Raw genomic sequence first — 17,989 nt, 5'->3', positions numbered from 1 at the left:
TTTCCCCTGTCACAGTAAATGCCAGGGGTTGGTTAATGCTGTTCTGCTCTGTTTGCTGAGATAGAACACAGTTCCTGGAATAGTGTCTGCAGGAGGTGCTGAATTGTTAAAGGAGGGCGCTCTTGCAGGTGTCTGAACAGTGTGAGGCACTTGCTGGTGTTATCCCTGAGTTGCGAAGTGTTGTTAGATGGAATAACTTCCTCGTGACAGTTTAACACTGAAATTCGTTTTGGTTTCAGGGCACAGTGTAAACAAAAAAACCCATTGTCATTCTTACACACCCTTTCTCCTTTTTTCTGCTTGGTTTGTCCTGGCACATATTACATTTCAATGCACTAATTGGGCTGGACACCTTTAAAAACCACGCTGTGATCAGGTAGCTGCAAACTCCCTGCTGCTTTATGGAAGTTACAAAACCCCACCAGCCCTCAGGTGTGTGTGTGTGATGTGATTCCTGTTCAAGGAATCAGGTTTCAATTAAACTGGAGAACTGAATGCCCCCAGCAGTCTTTGATAAAGCTGCTAATCCAGAAGAGCTTTGAATGTAAACTACTGCTTTGATATCTCATGTGGAAGATCAAAATAGCTGTTTTTTCTTCTCCCCTTAAAATTGGAGGAAAGCCCAGACCTGCTGCTGCTCCTGAGGATGCTGTCTTTGGGACAGGGGGCCTGGGACATGATTGACAGTCAAGTCTTCAAGGAACCAAAAATGGTGAGCCATTTTGATGTTTAGAATTTAACGCCTTTAACTGGACAGGTTTAGATTTGTTTGCTATTTATTGTGTCCCTGATTTAACGCTCACTGTGCAAACCTCTCGTCAGAGCTTTCTTGGGAAAAACATCAGTGGTCACAGAGCAGCAGCTCCAGAGGACCTGCTGTGAGCTTCCTTTTCCTGCTTTTGGATTTCCATGAGGGCCTGGCCCTAACTGTTCTAAAATCAGACTGTACCCCTATGAAATACTGCACTGGTTGCTCACTGCTCTCTCATAGTTCCTGGGACCTTCCACAGGTTTGTAGGATATGTCTTGTGTGAGGAAAGCAGGATTTCCAACACCACCATGAGAAACGTTTCTCCCTTCCAGCTCTGTGTTGCAGCAGCTTTGTGCAGTGCCACATTTAGCACTTTCCATGCTTTGGAAACACTTTCCCTGGTGCAGGTCAGCTGAGGGCAGGAAGGCCAGCCACGGTGTTGCACAGCGGGGCTGCTTCTCAGGAGAAATTTGCTGTTTCTGTTCTGAGCCATAATGCAGCAAATGTCTACTGAGGGGGATAGTTGAAGTCTCCAAAACACATCTGTTCCTGGCTGCTTGCATGTTTAAATTTGCCACAGGGAGGGTGTGCATCAACACTGGGATTGTGGCAGTGACCAGTACTCCAAGGGTAACACTGTGATTTGTGTTCTCTCACGAACCTCTAGGGGAAAAACGTTCACAGTTTCGTTCCAAAGGGAATCTCTGTATTGCAAATCTGTTTGAGTTGGGTTTGTGTCACCACAGATAAGCCTGGACTATGCTGGGGGTATATAATTGTGGATAAAAGCAGTTTGGTTTCATCCTTAACACGCAGTGCCTGCAGCAGTTTTGGGAAGGGTCTCTCAGAAGAAGTGCTGTGTAATTGTCCAAAGAAAGGACTTGAGCAGGAAGATTTCTGTAGGTGAGGTGAAGTAAAAATTTTCCTGGTTACCGTGGAACACATGGAAGTGAATTATTCAAGAGTTTTGACAGGGACCTGGATGTCTGAGAGCTTGTTTTCCTCAGCGTAGGATGAGGCTCCTCACACTGCCTCGCTGTTTGTTACGGCGCTCCAGGACCATTAGGTGGCATGAACTGATTGATGATGATTCTTCTCCCTCTCTTCTTCCGCCCCCTCCAAGGAAGCTGAGTTGATCACCAGGTTCCTGCCCCTGCTGATGTCCTTTGTGGTGGACGACCACACCTTCACTGTGGATCAGAAGCTGCCCTCAGAGGAGAAGGGACCAATTCCCTACCCCAGCACCATTCCTGAAGCTTTCACCAAGTATGTAATCCTGCCTCCCCAGCTGTACCCACAGCCCAGCACCACAGAACCAGCCAGCCCTGGCAGGGAAAAACACTCCATGGGCTAAAGGCAGGACTTTTGGGGATAAGATTTAGCCCTAATTAATCAAGCCTGAACTTTTCATTTTTAAGGGAACAGGTTTCCACCACGGTTCCTCAGTAACATTTCTTGTAATGACCATTCTTTTGGCAGACTGAATATCAAAGTATTTGGTACTTCTGTTCAAATTGCTGCTTGTGCAGCTTCCCAGGCAGTGAATGCTCAGTGTTTGGGTGATATTTGGGTGCAGCTGGATGAGTGCCTGTGCTGGGTTCTGGAGAAGCACTACTGGAAATCAGAAAGCTGGCATTTTTGGCACCCACACTCATTCTCTGTTGATAACCTGTCACTCCAGGGTAATTGTGTGCTCTTCTATTCAGACCTTGCACTAATTTCCAGCACAGTTCTTGTCTGCCAGAATCTGGAGTCCTGCATCCCAAGAGCTGTACTCTCCTCTATGATCTTTGACTTTGTGAAAGCTCAAACACAGCACTGTTGGACTTTGTGTCATTTTTGAGTATTTGGGCTACTTCTAAACCCCAGTTTGATTAGCACTTTTACCATGAATACATTATAAATGTCCACAATCAAATCCAGCTGTTTGGCTGTGAGACAGCACAGTATTTCCTGAATGGGAGATTTTTTTTTTTTTGGAGCATGATAGTGAACACAGGGATGATCCATCTGCTCAGTCACTGAGTAGCTGCTCTTCAGTGGGTTTGGGGTTAGCCACTGCTGTACCTGCTTGATTTCTATCAGTATTTTAAACCTCTTAAAAAAAAAAAAATTAAAAAATCTTTTTAAGCTGTATTGATGAAGAAACTTTGCTTCTGCCATAACAGATTCCTGCAGGAGAACAGAATAGCCTGTGAGATTGGGCTGTATTACATCCTTCACATCACTAAACAGAGGAACAAGAATGCTTTCCTCAGGCTCCTGCCAGCACTAGGTAAGTTGCTGTCCCATCTTCTATTCTGCAGCTGTATAGGAGGCAAGTAAACCTGCAGAGAAGGGGATTTCAGAGCCAAAGATGTCATGTCTTGCTTTTGTTGACTTGGTTGAGAGTCCCTGCAGAAGTGTTTGGGTTTGTCTGCAATTTAGGGGCACTTTTCTGCTGATCTGAGAGTTTAGGGATAGTGGCTGAGGGTCAGTTCCTTAGATCAAAGGCTCTATGAACAATTAGTTGAGAACTGTTTGGAGTAAATCTGGAAGATAAAAGAGCAGGTGGCTTAATTCTGCTGCTGCCCAGAGTAACTGCAGGTAACCAGAATTTCCTGGGGCTTGGCTTTGTGTGCTGAGAAACCTGTAACAAAATAGGACTGAACAGTTATTTTTTTACTAGGATTATCTTGTTCACTGACTCCTCTGGGATAAGTTGCAGGAGAGCTCTGAATCAACCTGCTCTTAAACTTTAATGTCTGAAAGATCAAAGCCACCTGCCTGGGCTACATGTTTTCTAAGGAAATGATTAAAATGGCTGTAAGAGAGTAGGTATTAGGAAGAAATCCTTCCCTAGGAGGGTGGGGAGGCCTTGGCACAGGTTGCCCAGAGAAGCTGTGGCTGCCCCATCTCTGGAAGTGTCCAAGGCCAGGTTGGATGGGGCTTGGAGCAACCTGGGCTGGTGGAAGGTGTCCCTGCCCAGGGCAGGGGGTGGAACTGAGTAATCTTTAAAGTTCCTTCCCACCTAAACCACTCCATGATGAAATCTCACTGCAAGATTTTCAACAGGAGCATCAGCTCTATAGTCCATCCTTTGGCACATCCTTCTCAGCCTCTGTCTCTTCTTTCCATGTTGCTCAGTTGAGACATTCAGTGACTTGGCCTTCAGTGATATTTTCCTGCACCTGCTCACTGGGAACCTCACACTGCTGGGGGATGAGTTTGCACTGGAGGAGTTCTGCACCAGTCTCTTTGATGGCTTCTTCCTCACTGCCTGCTCCAGGTAAATTCGGTTTTCCTCAGAGGGAAGTGAAGGGAGTGAGTTTACAAAATGCCTGAGAGAGGCATTACTGCTTTCAGCAGTATAGTTCAGCAAATTCTTCACATGTTGTGGAAATGCTGTGGAAATACTGTCCTGATGCTCTTTTTCTTTAGGGAAAGGCTTGTATTTTGTGACTTTTTATCAGCAAAATTGTTACATGCTGATTATAAATTGTTACATGAACTGTAATTCATTATTCACAAATTGGAGTGCACAGGAGAATATCCTTCAGGCTTTGCAGGAGCTCTGAATATGCAGAGTTGACTTCAGCTCTTTGCAGTATCAGCTGCACACACGAATCTGTTGTTACTGCTGGGAAGTCCCTGTGGTTTAGCTGGTGGCCTGCAGACCAGATCTGACCTCCAGAAAGCTTCCCAAAAAGTGGCTGGAGCTGCTGCTGGGGCTGCTGCTGCTTCTTCCTCCCCACGTGGAGGGATGAACATCCTCCTGCCCGTGCACATGGCCTGTCCTGCAGGGAGGAGCTGCTGCCCTGTCTGTGCTTAAAATCTCCCCCTGCCTCCTCGAGGTTGCTGCAGGACCACTCCTGTTGAGCAATTCCATGAATCCTCTTGGAAGATTCTAACAAAGCTCCTGGTGTGGGGGGGTGTGAATCACTCTGGTGCTGTTGCTGTAGCTCCCTGGCTCTCAAGGTGCTGTTTGTTCTGCAGAAAGGAGAACGTCCACAGACATGTGCTCAGGCTGCTGCTGCATCTGCACCACAAAGTGGCACCAGCCAAACTAGAGTCTCTCCAGAAGGCTTTGGAACCCACCAAGCAGGTAGGAAGGGGAGCATGAGAAGGGGAAAACTGGTTGCAGATGAAAGCAGCTGCCTTTCCAGGCATGGCTTAAAGGACCACGAGCTCTGCTCTCAGAACGTACCCAGCTGTAGCTCAGTTACCTCGTAAATTCCTTCCTCTGTCCCTCTTGGTTTGTTACAGGGTGATGGCACACTTGGTGTGCCGGGTGGGGGCTACAATGGAGTGTGACTCTTGTTTTCCCAACCCCCCATCCTCATTTTTTACAGAGTGGGGAAGCTGTGAAGGAGCTTTACAACCAACTCACCGAGAAGCTGGAGCTGCGCAAGCCGAGCCCAGCTGAAGTGACCGAGACCCCCTCCATGGAGCTGCCCTTGCCCACTGTGCCCACACCAGCCTCACGCTGAGCTGGCTCTGCAGGACAACAACTAACCCAGTGTGAAGCTCTCTGCTGCCTTCTGAGTGTCCCTGCCCACAGGGTAGACACAAAACAAAAAAAAAAGCCACTGAAGCTCCTTCAGGAATCACTGCAGTTTGCCCAACTCATGCTGGCTAGAAAACTGTATGCAGTGCATTGCAAGGTTTACTTTTCTTGAGGATAGCTGAGTGTCTTCTTGTAGAGCCACTTAAAATCTGACTGTACATTGTTTTTTCCAAAAGAAAATACGTATTTTTAAGCTTGGCATCTTGTGTTTTTAAACCACTGTAAGGACTGCTCAGTGAGTGTGGAACCCCAGTGTGGCTGAGCAGGTGGTGTGGGCTCCTGAGGCTTGTCATGGCTTTCCTTGGCCTTGGGTCTGCTCTTGGGGAATCTTTGAGATGCTCAACAAGAGGAGGTGGCAGAGGAGAGAAGCTCCCAACCCAGCCTTGGACACTTCCAGGGATGGGGCAACCACAGCTTCTCTGGGCAACCTGTGCCAGGGCCTCCCCACCCTCCCAGGGAAGGAATTCTCCCCAATATCCAATCTAAATTACTGTCTTTCAGTTTGAAGCCCTTCCCTCTTGTCCTGTCACTCCAGTCTCTTGTAAATAGTCCCTCTCCATGTTTCTTGTAGCTCCCTTCAGGCACTGGGAGGCTGCAGTTGGGTCACCCTGAAGCTTCTCTCCTCCAGGCTGGGGAGCTTGTCCTTCATGGCTCACTGGTGTCACTGTCTGTGCTGTTCCAGCTAATTCAGTTCTGCTTTTGTTGCTGCCTCTGGTAGAGCGTGCAGGGAAGTGGGCATGGGAGAAGAATGAGTAGTGGGAGTTTACAGTGGAATTCACACTCATTCCAGCACATACAACATGCCTGAAGTCAACCTGTCTGTCCCTGTAAGCAGGAATCTGTCTGCAGGAATTACTCCAGACCTCAGATCAGCCTCACACCCAGCCTAAACCTCCTCCCTTTTCTTTTTGCCCCCCCCAATTCCTGGTACTTAAGCACTCCCAGTGCCAAGTCATGCTCAAGAGACTTCTGTTTCCTGAAACTGTGCCTAAAAAACCCCGCACGAACGTGGTAGTTGAGTAGAGGTGGATCTCCCTCCCCAGAGCTGCTCTCTCCCTTCTTGTGTGGTTTTCTTCCTCCTGAGCTCAGAAATGCTGTGTGAGGAATGTGACTGTCCCCTCTGTGCACCACCTGGGGGCTTCATTTCTGCTTTGATGCAGGAACTGGTGATACCCTGTGGGAGAACAGGGAAGGTGGGGCGGGTTTGGGGTGCAGGATCTGGGGTGCCAGGGGTGCTGGGGGTCTTGGGTGCTGTGGGGTGCTAGGGATGCAAGGTCCAGGGTGTCAGGAGTGTGGGGTGCAGGGTGCTGGGTGTGCAGGACAGTGTCTGTCACCTGTGCCAGGGCCAGGACCCCTCTTGAGTTCTGCTCTGGGGCTCCCCCTCGGAGGATTCCAGCTCCCTGTGGTGTGGGATGGCCCCGTCCTGTGGCGCAGCTGTGGGTGAGGGGCAGCCGGGCAGGGCAAGGGAATTCTGTTTTCCTAACCTTTTCCCCACTGGCCTGTCCGTGGCCGTGCTCCCTGGGCTGGCAGGCACTGCTGTGGGTGTGCACTAGAGGGTGGTGCAGCCCTGCCTGCCCTGGGATCCCCGACGGCGAGCTGGGATCGCTCCCTACTCACACTTAGTTTGCCTTGACAACAGGGGGGTGATACCTGTGATGTGAACAAACTGTGTGTTCTCTCCAAACCTGCCATGCCTGGCTGGGAGGTGAATTTTTACAATGAGTTCTAATCGGTTTGAGCGACCTGGTCCTCACTGAGGGCGTTGCTGTGAGACCAGAGCGACCCAGAGCCCAGCGAGGTGCCTCAGGCTCCGTCAGACTGGGACTTACGGGATGACAAGAGGTGGGAACGGGACAGCTGAAGGCATTGTGAGGCGTCCTCGCACTTGTGAGCGCTCAAAAGCATCTGCTCCTTGGCAGAACACCCTGTTCTCGGTGCTGTGGGTGCTGGATCCGCTGGGAAAGAGGTTGGGAACAATGGATGGGTTGTGGTGCAGATGGCCGGAGGGAAGATGGACATGGAAAGCAGCGTCTGACAAAGGCTGGAGCAGATGCTGCACAGCAGAAAACTGAGTTATCCCTCTCCAAGGGACTTTTCTGGCAGAGCTGCTGCAAACTTCAGGCTTTGGGTTAATTCTGGTGAGCTGTGCGTGGTGGGGGGTTGGGTTTGGGACTTTCCCTGTAAATGAGGATCCCCTTATCCCCAGCTTCTCAGAATGAATGTCTGTGTTTCACTTTGGAAGAGTTGCACTGAGCCCAGAAAATGAAGTGACACGAAAAATCTTGTTAATTCCTGTCCTGGTTTCAGCTGGGACAGAGTCAATTTTATTTCTATATCTTTGTTTTCTTCTTATCTCCTTTTGCAGACTAGTTCAGCCATTTGAGGGTGGAGAACAGCCCCGATTTTGCTTTGTAGGTGGGTGCACGGGTATTTCCAGCTGCTGTAAATGCTGTTTTAGCTCTGCTGGTGCTGGGGTTGTCTCAGCTGAAGGGAGGTGGTGTTGGGAGGTGCCCAGCAGCAGGGCTGTGTGGGGCAGGAGCTGTGCCCTGGAGCTCTCTCCTGAAGCAGAGGGGACTGAGCACGTGGGACAGTTCAGAGAGTTCCTGGCCCCTGCCATCCAGCTCTGATGGATGGCACACAGATGGTGCTCTCTCTTTCCTTTTGTGCAGTGGTCCTGGCACACAAATGACCCTGTAAGTACAGCTGTACCCCTGGAGGGATGTCCTGGTGGAGCAGCATTCCAGGAGGAGGAAGTGTTTCTGCAACTGTCTCTGCAGCTCTGATAGATCCTGCTGTGACCTCAGGGCTCTCTGCACTCTCCACCTCCTTTCTGACCTTTATTTCCCGGCCAGGCTGTTGTGTTAGTAAGGACTGAGCTCTGCAGGGCTCGTGTATCAGTCCAAGCTCCATCCTCACATCTCAGGCATGCTCTGGTTATCCTTCCCAGCACCAGAGCCAGGCTCAGCCTTAAAAACAAGGGCAAATCAGCTCCTTGGAGCTTCAGGTGGGTGTAAAACAGGGACTGAGAGCAGCTCCACTCAAGGTGGAGGTTGAGGACACATCAGACAGAGCTGTAGCTCTGTAATTGCTCCAGGCTTTGCTATTCCTGGATATCCTCTGCACTCCCTGCTCTTTCCCTGGTCCCTTCTCTGTTCTTGCCCTCTGTGGTGCAAGAGGGACCATCAGCAGATTGAGCAGGATCCATTCAGCACGTGGAGAGCACACTGAAGACAAAGGAGGTCAGTCCAGCTGGAAAGATAACTTCTCAGAAAGCAGCCAAACCATCTGTGGGGGTGGATTTTGGCCTGCTGGACCTGCCAGGGGAGTTTGGGGAGGAGGACAAAGCTGAACAACTGGATGCAGTGAAACCAGCTCCCTCTCCTTGCAAAACACTTGCACAAGGGGCAGAGGTGTCTCACCTGGGCTGAGGGGAGTCCTGTGCTGCTTCTCCTCCTCAGCAGGGCCTGTGCTCTCAAAGCATCAGTGGCAGAGCACAGCTCCACCCCTGCCTGTGTCAGAGCAGCCCAGCAGTGAGGGTTGGTGTCTCTCCTTCTCCTCCAGATTCTGTGAAGGGAAGTTCTGTGTGGTGAGAAAGTAAAAAAGATCAACTCCCAGATGGGTTTGGGTTGGAAGGGACCTTAAAGCTCATCCAGTCCCACCCCCTGCCATGGGCAGGGACACCTTCCACCAGCCCAGGGTGCTCTAAACCCCGTCCAACCTGGCCTTGGACACTTCCAGGGATGGGGCAGCCACAGCTTCTCTGGGCAACCTGTGCCAGGTTCTGCCCACCCTCCCAGATATTTCTGTGGTAATTCCTGTAACCAGCCATCCAGTTTGAGTCAGAATAAACCCATCCTGGTTCTTGTTCTGTTATCATAAACCCCAGTCCAGAACTCAAAAGACAATTGTTATTACTTGTAGTTTTAGTATTATTTCTTTCCCTCAGACCAGCAATGCATTTGCTGTGCCCAAGCCTGATGAGGGTTAACAATACAAAAGTGGTGAAATGTGTATAAAATCCTGGGGGTGAGTCATTAGCAACCTGATACAAAGCAATCAGATGATTAAGAGAACAAGTTTCATATTACCATTTTTTCAGCCACATTTGTTATTAGAAACAAACAAAAATCCTCAGAAGAAACGTGCCTCATGGCATCTGTTCTTTGTCTTTTGGTAACTGTTGACTCCTCTGAGCTCATGGAAGGTGCTGACAGACTCTGCAACGCCTCTTTTGCCTTTTAACTCCGAAACTCCATTTTCCTGCCCGCTGGGAAGGCTGAGAGCTGCTCCCTCCTGGATCTGCTGGCAGCTGTGTGCCCACTTTCCTCCCTCCTTCCAGATCTGTTTGACTTGTGAGCTCGGGCAGGGAGCCCTGGTGTGCTGGGAGGGGAAAGGCAGGGCTGGGTGTGCAGGGGGTGTTTGTTCCCCTGAGCTGCACACGAAGCCTCCCTGGAAATGCCCCTGGTTACTTGTGCAACAAAGCCTGGGCAGCAGCACCAAAGCATCTGGTCCAGGAGGTCCCAGCCAGGTTTGTTCCACTCCCAGTGAGCCCCGTGGGCTGTTTGGTCTCAGCTGAACAATCCCATAATCGCAGAGGGATCTCTGCAGGTGGATTCCTTGAAGAGCGGCCAGAGGGAGGTGGTTTTCCATCTCACCCATCCCAGCAGGACAACATCCACAACATACCTTTGGCTGAGGACCAGAGTGGGTGGGGGGGATGCAGGAAGCCCCCCTGCAACCAGCAGGGTGCTGCCTGGGGGGTTTGAAGACCCCACACCTCCAATCCAACCCTGGCCAGTGCTGTATCCAAGCAGAGGGACTTGCAGGTGTTTGTGGCCTGGGTGGGGGGGGGTCACTGCACCTCCTGGATGCCACAGGAATTTTGGACCACTCCTCCTGCTGCAGGAGCTGCTGGTCCTGATCTTTCAGTTCAACCTGTGTGTGGGGGGGTGGTTTGATGTTTCCAGAACTATCCTGGTGTCTGGAGGGGCCCTGCAGCCTTTGGGCCCCAAACAAGAGGAACCCAGGTCTCTGTCTTTCCAGTGAAGCTCAGGAATTCCTTCTGAAAAGCCAACAACTGCAATAAGTCAAACACACAGTTTAGGTACACCCTCACTTACTGCAACAAAACAATTATTGCTGCGTTTTTGTGATGCACCTTGGAGATTTGGGAGAGCTCTGGGTCAATGGTGAGCCTGAGGGAGGTGGGGTTTCCCGTTTTTTAATCAGTTATACCACATTCCAAGTGGAGGAATGAGGCAATGGGTGCTTCCCAGGAGCCTGGAGGAAGGTGATCTTGGGTGCTGGAGTGTGCCCTTGGGGGCTGCAATGGATATAAATACTGACTGGCACCTACCACCTCTGTTTCTGCAAATCTCTTTAGCACTAAAGAGGCTTAGATTGTCATCCAGCACCGAGGGAAACAGGCCCTGAGGAGCAGAGTGACACAGTCCTGTTCCTCAGTGTCCTTCTCCAACAGTGCAGCCCACAAGAATGGGAATGCTGCAGCAGCCAGGTTTGCAAAGGAATGAAGGGCTCGGTGCCCACACAATTATTTTGGGTTTGTCTTCCAGCCCAACCAGCTGGACTGAGCCCTGGACAAAGGAGCTCGGCCTCATTTCCACCCTGGTTTCACAAAGGAATGGCAAACCTGACATGCTGCTGCTTAGGAAGGAGATTCTGTCGGTGCTCCACTGGGTCCCATTCCCTTTGTGGCAGCTCCCACTGGGAGTTGTCCCAGTTGTTTCCTCTCTGGGGGTTTCTGCCCCACCAAAACTGGGGCAGAACGTTTTGTATCCCAGAGCCTGCTTTTCATTCCCCTGTTCTTCAGAGCCTGCCTGAATTCCAGGCTCTCTGACACCACCTCAGGTGCCGCTTCTCTCTCCTTTCAGGCTTGGGAAACTTCATTCCATGCCACTCCCTTCACTCAGCCTTCATCCTGAGCTGACCTACTTGTCGTTTCTGTGGAGGTGTCTGAAAGCAGCAGGAGACAGAGAGAGGATATCCCTGAGCAGTGCTGGCTCTTTGTTCCAGCAGTGGACAACTGCAAAGCAGATCAAGGCTCTGCTCTGCAGGTGAGCTCTGTTTCGGCAGGTGCCTGTTATGTGATAACCTTGTATACACATTTTATTGCCTTATCTGTGGTGTACTGATGATTATCAAACAGGTCAACAGCCCAGCTGGTAATTGCTCCCAGCTCAGGAAGCCACGGGCAGTTTGCAAAACATTCCTGGGCTCCACTGAGAAGATCTGGGCCAATGAAGGATCTTCACAGGTGCTTCTGCTCCCACCAAACCTCTCCAGGACAACACCAAGGCTGTGCCCTTGGGCTGAAGTTATGGAATCACATAGGATCACATTTGAGGTTGGAAGGGACCTTCAAGCTCATCCCCTTCCACCCTCTGCCAAGGGCAGGGACATCTTCCACCAGCCCAGGGTGCTCCAAGCCCCGTCCAACCTGGCCTTGGACACTTCCAGGGATCCAGGGGCAACGCCAGGGCCTGCCCACCCTCACAGGGAAGGGTTTCTTCCCAATATCTGATCTAAATCTACCTCCAGTCTGGGGGGCAGAGGGGAAACACCAACAGCTTTGTGGGGGATCTCAGGGCGCCCCATGGCTGTGAGAGGGGTCCTGTGCCCCCTGTACGGCCACCACAGGGGTCCCTCCGCAGCATGGCCAGTCCCACCCTGCTCTGCCCTCCCAAAACAGGCCGTGATCACTCCAAATTCAAAAATTTTTTTTTTTTTTTTTACTCATTTGTCAAAGAACTTATTGCTCGTGACTGTCACAGTTTGGGAGCAGCTGTGACAGTAACTCACGAGTCTCAGCTTTTCTGCCCTTTGGTAGGGTAGTACTGGGCGTTATTTTTATTCAAAGGATGGAGCATCTCTCACAAGCCTGAGTAAGTTGTTTTTTGAGCTGTTCTGCTGCTCTTACCCCCCCGGTAGTTTCTCCCTGGAACAAAGGAGTCACGTTGGCTTTACTCATCCAAAACTGCACACGCACAAAAGCTCAGTGCTGTCCTTAGCCTGAAATCCCTCCCCACGAAGGGCTCCTACCGTGCACTGGAACCCCTTGCCTGCAGCCTGGCAACCACCACCGTTGCCACGGGAACGGCTCCACTACCCTGCCATGGAGAACCTCCAGCATTCCCATTTTGGGAGCTTTTAGAACACCTCCAGTCCTGGCTTGTTTCATTCACTTGCTCGCTCCCATCCACGAGGTCTTCTCCTCCCAGCTGAGAGAGTTACTCAGCACTGCTGGGGCTCCCAAGGAGTCGGCTGAAGGGAAGTCGCACAGCGCTTCGAGGGGCAGCTTTCTCTGGGATGTTGGTGCTGCCCTTGGGTTTGTCTCCTGTGCAGATGTGTCACTTAATTAGCATTTAATGTGTATTAAGTTCGTGCTTCATAGAGAACTCTAAACCCTCTGGTTCCTGCACACTTTTCTGCACTTAGAGAGGGCAGAAGTGTCCGAGAAACCTCCGACCTCAAGTGTGTTAAACCCCCAAATGACATAACTTGAGCTGTGGGAGAAGCAGCTTCCTGGTGGTGAGTTGGCTGTGGGATTGTGTGTGATGGGGTGTCACACCTGCCCTCAGATCCCACTCCCCAGCAGGTGCAACCCCATTCCCTGTTGGAGAGCAAGCCCAGTGGTCCTGGTGTTTGTGCAGGAGCTGTGGAGGATCATGAGGGTCGCTGGGTTTGCCCCTCCCCTGGGAACTTTTTTGGCACCCAGTTGGCCCAGCTTTGTTAAGCACAGGCAGCTTTTCTCGTGATAGTTATTTATGGGAAGATTGCACTGGGATAACACGAATTTTGAGTAAGGTGGTCTTAGAAACATTCTTGGGGCTTGTGTTTTTGTGGGGTTTTTTTTGTTTGTTTGGGGGTTTTTTTGCTTGGTTCATACAAATGTCTAAACAAGGCTGAGTTTTGCTTTTATCCAGCTAGAAATTCCAGGCACAGGTCCATGGGGGAAGGAAGGAGAGGCTGAGGGGATCTCAGGGTGGGGAGGCCCTGGCACAGGTTGCCCAGAGAAGCTGTGGCTGCCCCTGGATCCCTGGAAGTGTCCAAGGCCAGGTTGGATGGGGCTTGGAACAACCTGGGCTGGTGGAAGGTGTCCCTGCCCATGGCACGGGTGGAATGAGATGAGCTTGAAGGTCTTTTCCAACCCAAACCATCCCATGATTCTGTGATCTCATGGCACAACCAGACCTCAGTTATCAAAATCCTCCAAACAGAAAGAGGTGGAGGGGCCGGGAGAGGAGCCGTGGTGTGGAAAGACTGGATGATGCAGCATCAGGTTTCCTGCACATCAGGTGCCCGTCAGAGCCTCCCCACGGGGGAAACAGCAGCCAAAGACTTAGGTAAGGAAATAACAACAACGAGGAAAACAAAATAACCGTGTGCAAAAACTGAGGAGGAGAAAAAAAAAAATTAAAATTCTCAGCTGCAAAATACTCAGTAGCTCTCCCCAGTCAACATCGGCTCGGTGCATCCCCAAATCCTGAGACCCTGGGGAGAGACAGCTCGGACAATCCCGAGTCACTGACTGGGGGGTTGGTTTATTCTTTGCAGCCAGACAGTGCTCTCTCCCTCTCTCTCTCTCTCCCTCTCTCCCCCTCCTGCTCCGGTGAGCGGGCACAGCAGCCACCTCTCCCCTCCACCAACCAAAGGAGGGGGGGCTGCTCCTGCAATAAATAAAAGTGTGGGAAGCTCATGGCTGCGGAGTAATGCGGACAAAGCACGAGGGAGAGGGGCGCAGAGGGACGGAGCCCCCGGAGATGTGACCCACCCCGCGGGAGGACGCGCCCGTGTTCGTGCTGCTTCACCGCGATAGACACAGGGCTCGGATCCCCCGGGGGATTTCTCCGGCGCTAATTCACTCTGCACAAAGCCCAGCCCGCCAGGCTGCTCTCCAGCAGCAACCTTCGCATCCCTCCCGCTCCCCTCCCGATCCCGAGCTGCAGGAGCTGCTCCCGAGCCAATGTCACCTGTGCCCAATGAAGCAGACCCCGAGGTGCCACGCATGGATCCCAGGATTCTCATTTTCCTTCTCTATGTGATGATCCTCCACGAGCTGGTGAGCGGCTGGATGGAGTACCAGAAGCAGATGGCCAAGCCAAAGAAGCAGGCGGGTCCAGTTTGGTCCTCGAGGTGAGTCGATGCCTATTCTGGTCCCAAAGGTGCCCAGCTCAGGGATGTTTTGGTGGGAAAGGTTGTCTTGTGTGTGTGTCATCCTTGTAGATGTGTGTGTGTGTCTCCTCTGCTGGGCATTAATGCAGAGTGAGGGTTAAGGTCTGTTAATCCTTTGAGCCTGTATTGTCTGAGCATCCCGTGCATTTGACACACTTGCAGATAAACACGCCTGTAACTGGTTTGTGTTTTTTTTTTTTTTTTCCTGTGGAAATGTGCTGTAACTCAGCACATTTGCTGTGACTCAGGTTCCCAATCCCCACACCTGGAAGAGAAAGTGTGGGTAGCAGAGGAGCTACACTTCATGCATGATATTCATCAATGAGGCACAAACCTCCAGGGACTCCTGCAATCAGAGTATTTCATGTTAAATCACTACTGTGCATGTCACTATCTCTCCGTCTCCTCCCACTCCCTGGGCTGTGCCCACTACACCAATCCCTTGTTTTCTGCCCAACAACAAAAATGAGCTGGAGAAATAAGGACATAAACAAACAAAAAATGCTGCATGTCCTTACAGTTCAGCTCTGCTTCTGTTCAGTGTTTGGGGTGCTCGTTGGCTTAGCAGTGTTGGAATCTCTCTTCCATGAGCTGTGTGATTACAGACTTGCACCCCCTGGACCCAAAATTCACCTCCTGCCAGGTTTCAGGGCATGGTAGACCAACACCTCATAGCCTTGGACCTGAAAAGATGCCAGTGACCCAGTTTGCTCCAGGTCTGACAGCTGCAGCTCGAGCTCATCCTAATCCTCTGACAGGCTTCACTCCCAGCAGCAATTCCTGTGCCTGGTGCTGCACAAACACCCCCCAAAGGGGTCTCCACAGACAAGACCTCCCCAAGGGAAAGCAGTGGAGTGAGGAAGCTCCCGGGGCTGATGGAAATCAGTAGCCAGCAGCTCCCCAGGCCCTTCATCTGCAGTCCAGGGATACATTCCCTGGCTGGATTTCCAGACCAGCAAAGCTGAGCTGCACCTTGTACAAGTGAAATGATTAGCACTGGGAACACTGCCATGGGTGGAGACAGTGCAGAAATAGCTTGAAAGAGAAGGGGCTGGCTGGCTTCTGATTGAGGTCAGAGGCAGATTTCGTCGCTGTCTTCAAGGCAGAGTGCAGGGAGGACTTGGGACACAACTTGCACTGAGCTCTGGGGCACCCTGATGCAAGAGGGAAAACCTAATGGAGTTATCTGATTTACCAGAAGCCACCAAATAATTTGCATTGAGCAGCCAGCAACACGTCACAGGACTGGTTTTTTTTATAGGGAACCTAAGGGAACTAGGGATCCCACCAAACCCAAAAATCTCTTAAGGGCTGCCACCTCACCCAGTCAGATGGTTTGTGCAGAGCCCCAGACCCTGGAGGCATCCCAGCCCTCTCCATCTGATGAGCTGTCCCTGCCCTGCTCCTGCTGCTCCTCCAGCTGACCCCAGCCAGTCTGGGAAAGCAGAGCCACCAGCTCTGTCCCTGTCACATGGATCCTTCACATGCTGCTCCATAAACAGGCTCCAGGGCACAGGAAGTTGCAGGATGATTTGGGATCCTTCCAGTGGAACTAAGACTGTCCCGTGTGGACACCCTGCTTCTGGTGTAGCCTTGGGCTCACACAACCCCACTGAATAAACAATGCTGAGGTTTCTTGATTGGGGAGCCCACAAGGCCAGGCTTCCAGTGCTTGGAGGGCACAGCTGGAGCCAGATGTTCACCCTTCAGTATGGTCCTGGGCTTGGAGAGCGCTCAGAAGTGGTTGCCACAACTGTATCCTGGTTGTCCATAGAGGTCAGGTCTTGGCTCAGCAGTGGGATAAAGCTTCCTGATGCCCTCAGGGATCTGGGACACCCATCCTGGCTCAGCTCAGCCCTGGTGGCAGTGGCTGTGGAGCCTTAGCTGCCACTCCCAGCCAGGAGGGGACCTGAGGGTTGTTTTAGGAAGGATTTACAGGCATTGCCAAGGCAGTCACTCAAAACCTTTCTTTCTGTAGGAGCTTAACCCTGAGGCAGCAGCAAGGCAGCAGCTCCTTGGATGAGGTGGATGTGAGGGCAGAGCTTCCCAGCACAGCCTGGAGCTGGGCCAGCGCTGGAGAGGTGAAGCTCCATCTCCTGCCACAGGGCCTGAGCTGCCACCTCCCCGGCCTGTTAGAAGTAATTAACGTGAAAACCAATTAGGAAATTAAGTTATAAAGCAGCAGGCTAATTAGGACATGAGAGTGCTCTCTCTTGGCTGCAGCCTCAGCCCAGGCAGATCCTTTTGTGGCTGTTGAATAGTAACAGGCTCTGTTGTGAGGCAGCTTTTTCTCACATTCACAGCTTTTCCACAGCTCCCTCTTCCTCCGCTCCTGGAGTGGCTGGCGGCTCCCCCGCCCCTGCCTCCATTCATCAGCCTCCTCTGGCATCCCAAGGCACTCCTACTCCCTGCTCCCCCTTCCTCCAGGGCTTGGATCACAGGATCACAGACTGGGCTGGGTTAGGAGGGACCTTAAAGCTGGTCTCGTTCCACCCCCTGCCATGGGCAGGGACACCTTCCACCAGCCCAGGTTGCTCCAAGCCCTGTCCAACCTGGCCTTGGACACTTCCAGGGATGGGGCAGCCACAGCTTCTCTGGGCAACCTGTGCCAGGGCCTCAACACTGATAGTAAAGAATTTTTTCCTTATATCTAAGTGAAACCTGCCCTCTGGCAGTGGGAAGCCATTTCCCTTGTCCTGTCTCTCCAAGGCCTTGTCCCAAGTCCCTCTCCAGCTCTCCTGGAGCCCCTTTAGGCCCTGCAAGGGGCTCTCAGGTCTCCCTGGAGCCTTCTCTTCTCCAGGTGAACACCCCCAGCTGTCCTAGAGCAGAGAGGCTCCAGCCCTCAGAGTACCCTCTGGCCTCCTCTGGACAATGTTTATTGACACAGTCACCGGGAATCACAGGAGGAACAACTCTGAGCAGGATCTGGAAAGAGGAGAGATCTCCACTCACCAAACCCAGAGGTCACCAAGGCACAGCCCTTTCTGCAGGGATGGGGACAGGACTCCATATGAGTGTCACTCCAAACTCCTGCAGGCCCCACCTCACCCCCAGCACTGGCAGGACAAGGTGCATGTTTGCTGTGCCACGAAAATGGGGAGTGAAGGTGTCAGCCAGGAGGAAGCAAAGAAGAGCTTGGGACACAGTGCCTGGGGAGAGGAGACATGCCCAGGGCAATGGGCTTGGGTCTTCAGTCATCCCAGAAGAGCCTTGGGTGAACACAGCCCTGCTGCTCCTGCAGCCCAGCCAGCTCCAGGAGACTGTCCTGGGCATCTCTGCACAGCTGTGCTTGGTTCCTCGCCAGATAACCCCCTGAGGGAACATGGACTGAAACAAAGGGTGGCAAAATCCCAAAGGAAAGCCAGGACTGCACGTTGTTTGTTTTAGTGGTTTTAAGGAAAACTGCCCGAACAGGTATTTGAAATCTTGTTTCCAGTGACCCACCTGGAGAGAGGGGACAGACCCTGGGGCTCTCATGGGCTGTCTGGGGCGGGGGGCAG

At 51.8% G+C, this 17,989-nt stretch overlaps 1 protein-coding gene across 1 annotated transcript in view; it reads left to right on the top strand.

The window, feature by feature from the left end:
• The window catches only part of NELFB (negative elongation factor complex member B), an 11,577-nt gene extending 6,087 nt beyond the window's left edge, over positions 1 to 5,490 (top strand). The window contains exons 8-13 of the mRNA XM_027902405.1: positions 617 to 712; positions 1,875 to 2,017; positions 2,920 to 3,026; positions 3,878 to 4,019; positions 4,727 to 4,835; positions 5,083 to 5,490. Coding sequence (XP_027758206.1) covers positions 617 to 712; positions 1,875 to 2,017; positions 2,920 to 3,026; positions 3,878 to 4,019; positions 4,727 to 4,835; positions 5,083 to 5,220 — 735 coding nt within the window. The 3' untranslated portion in view covers positions 5,221 to 5,490. The remainder of the gene's footprint in view (positions 1 to 616; positions 713 to 1,874; positions 2,018 to 2,919; positions 3,027 to 3,877; positions 4,020 to 4,726; positions 4,836 to 5,082) is intronic.
• Positions 5,491 to 17,989: the final 12,499 nt, after the last annotated feature.

Source organism: Empidonax traillii, unplaced genomic scaffold (assembly GCF_003031625.1).
Source record: "Empidonax traillii isolate 1590-97213 ecotype Southwest subspecies unplaced genomic scaffold, ASM303162v1 scaffold869:size279042, whole genome shotgun sequence".
Taxonomy (NCBI): domain Eukaryota; kingdom Metazoa; phylum Chordata; class Aves; order Passeriformes; family Tyrannidae; genus Empidonax; species Empidonax traillii.
Note: the sequence above shows the minus strand (reverse complement) of the source record. Positions and strands in the feature narration are given on the sequence as shown.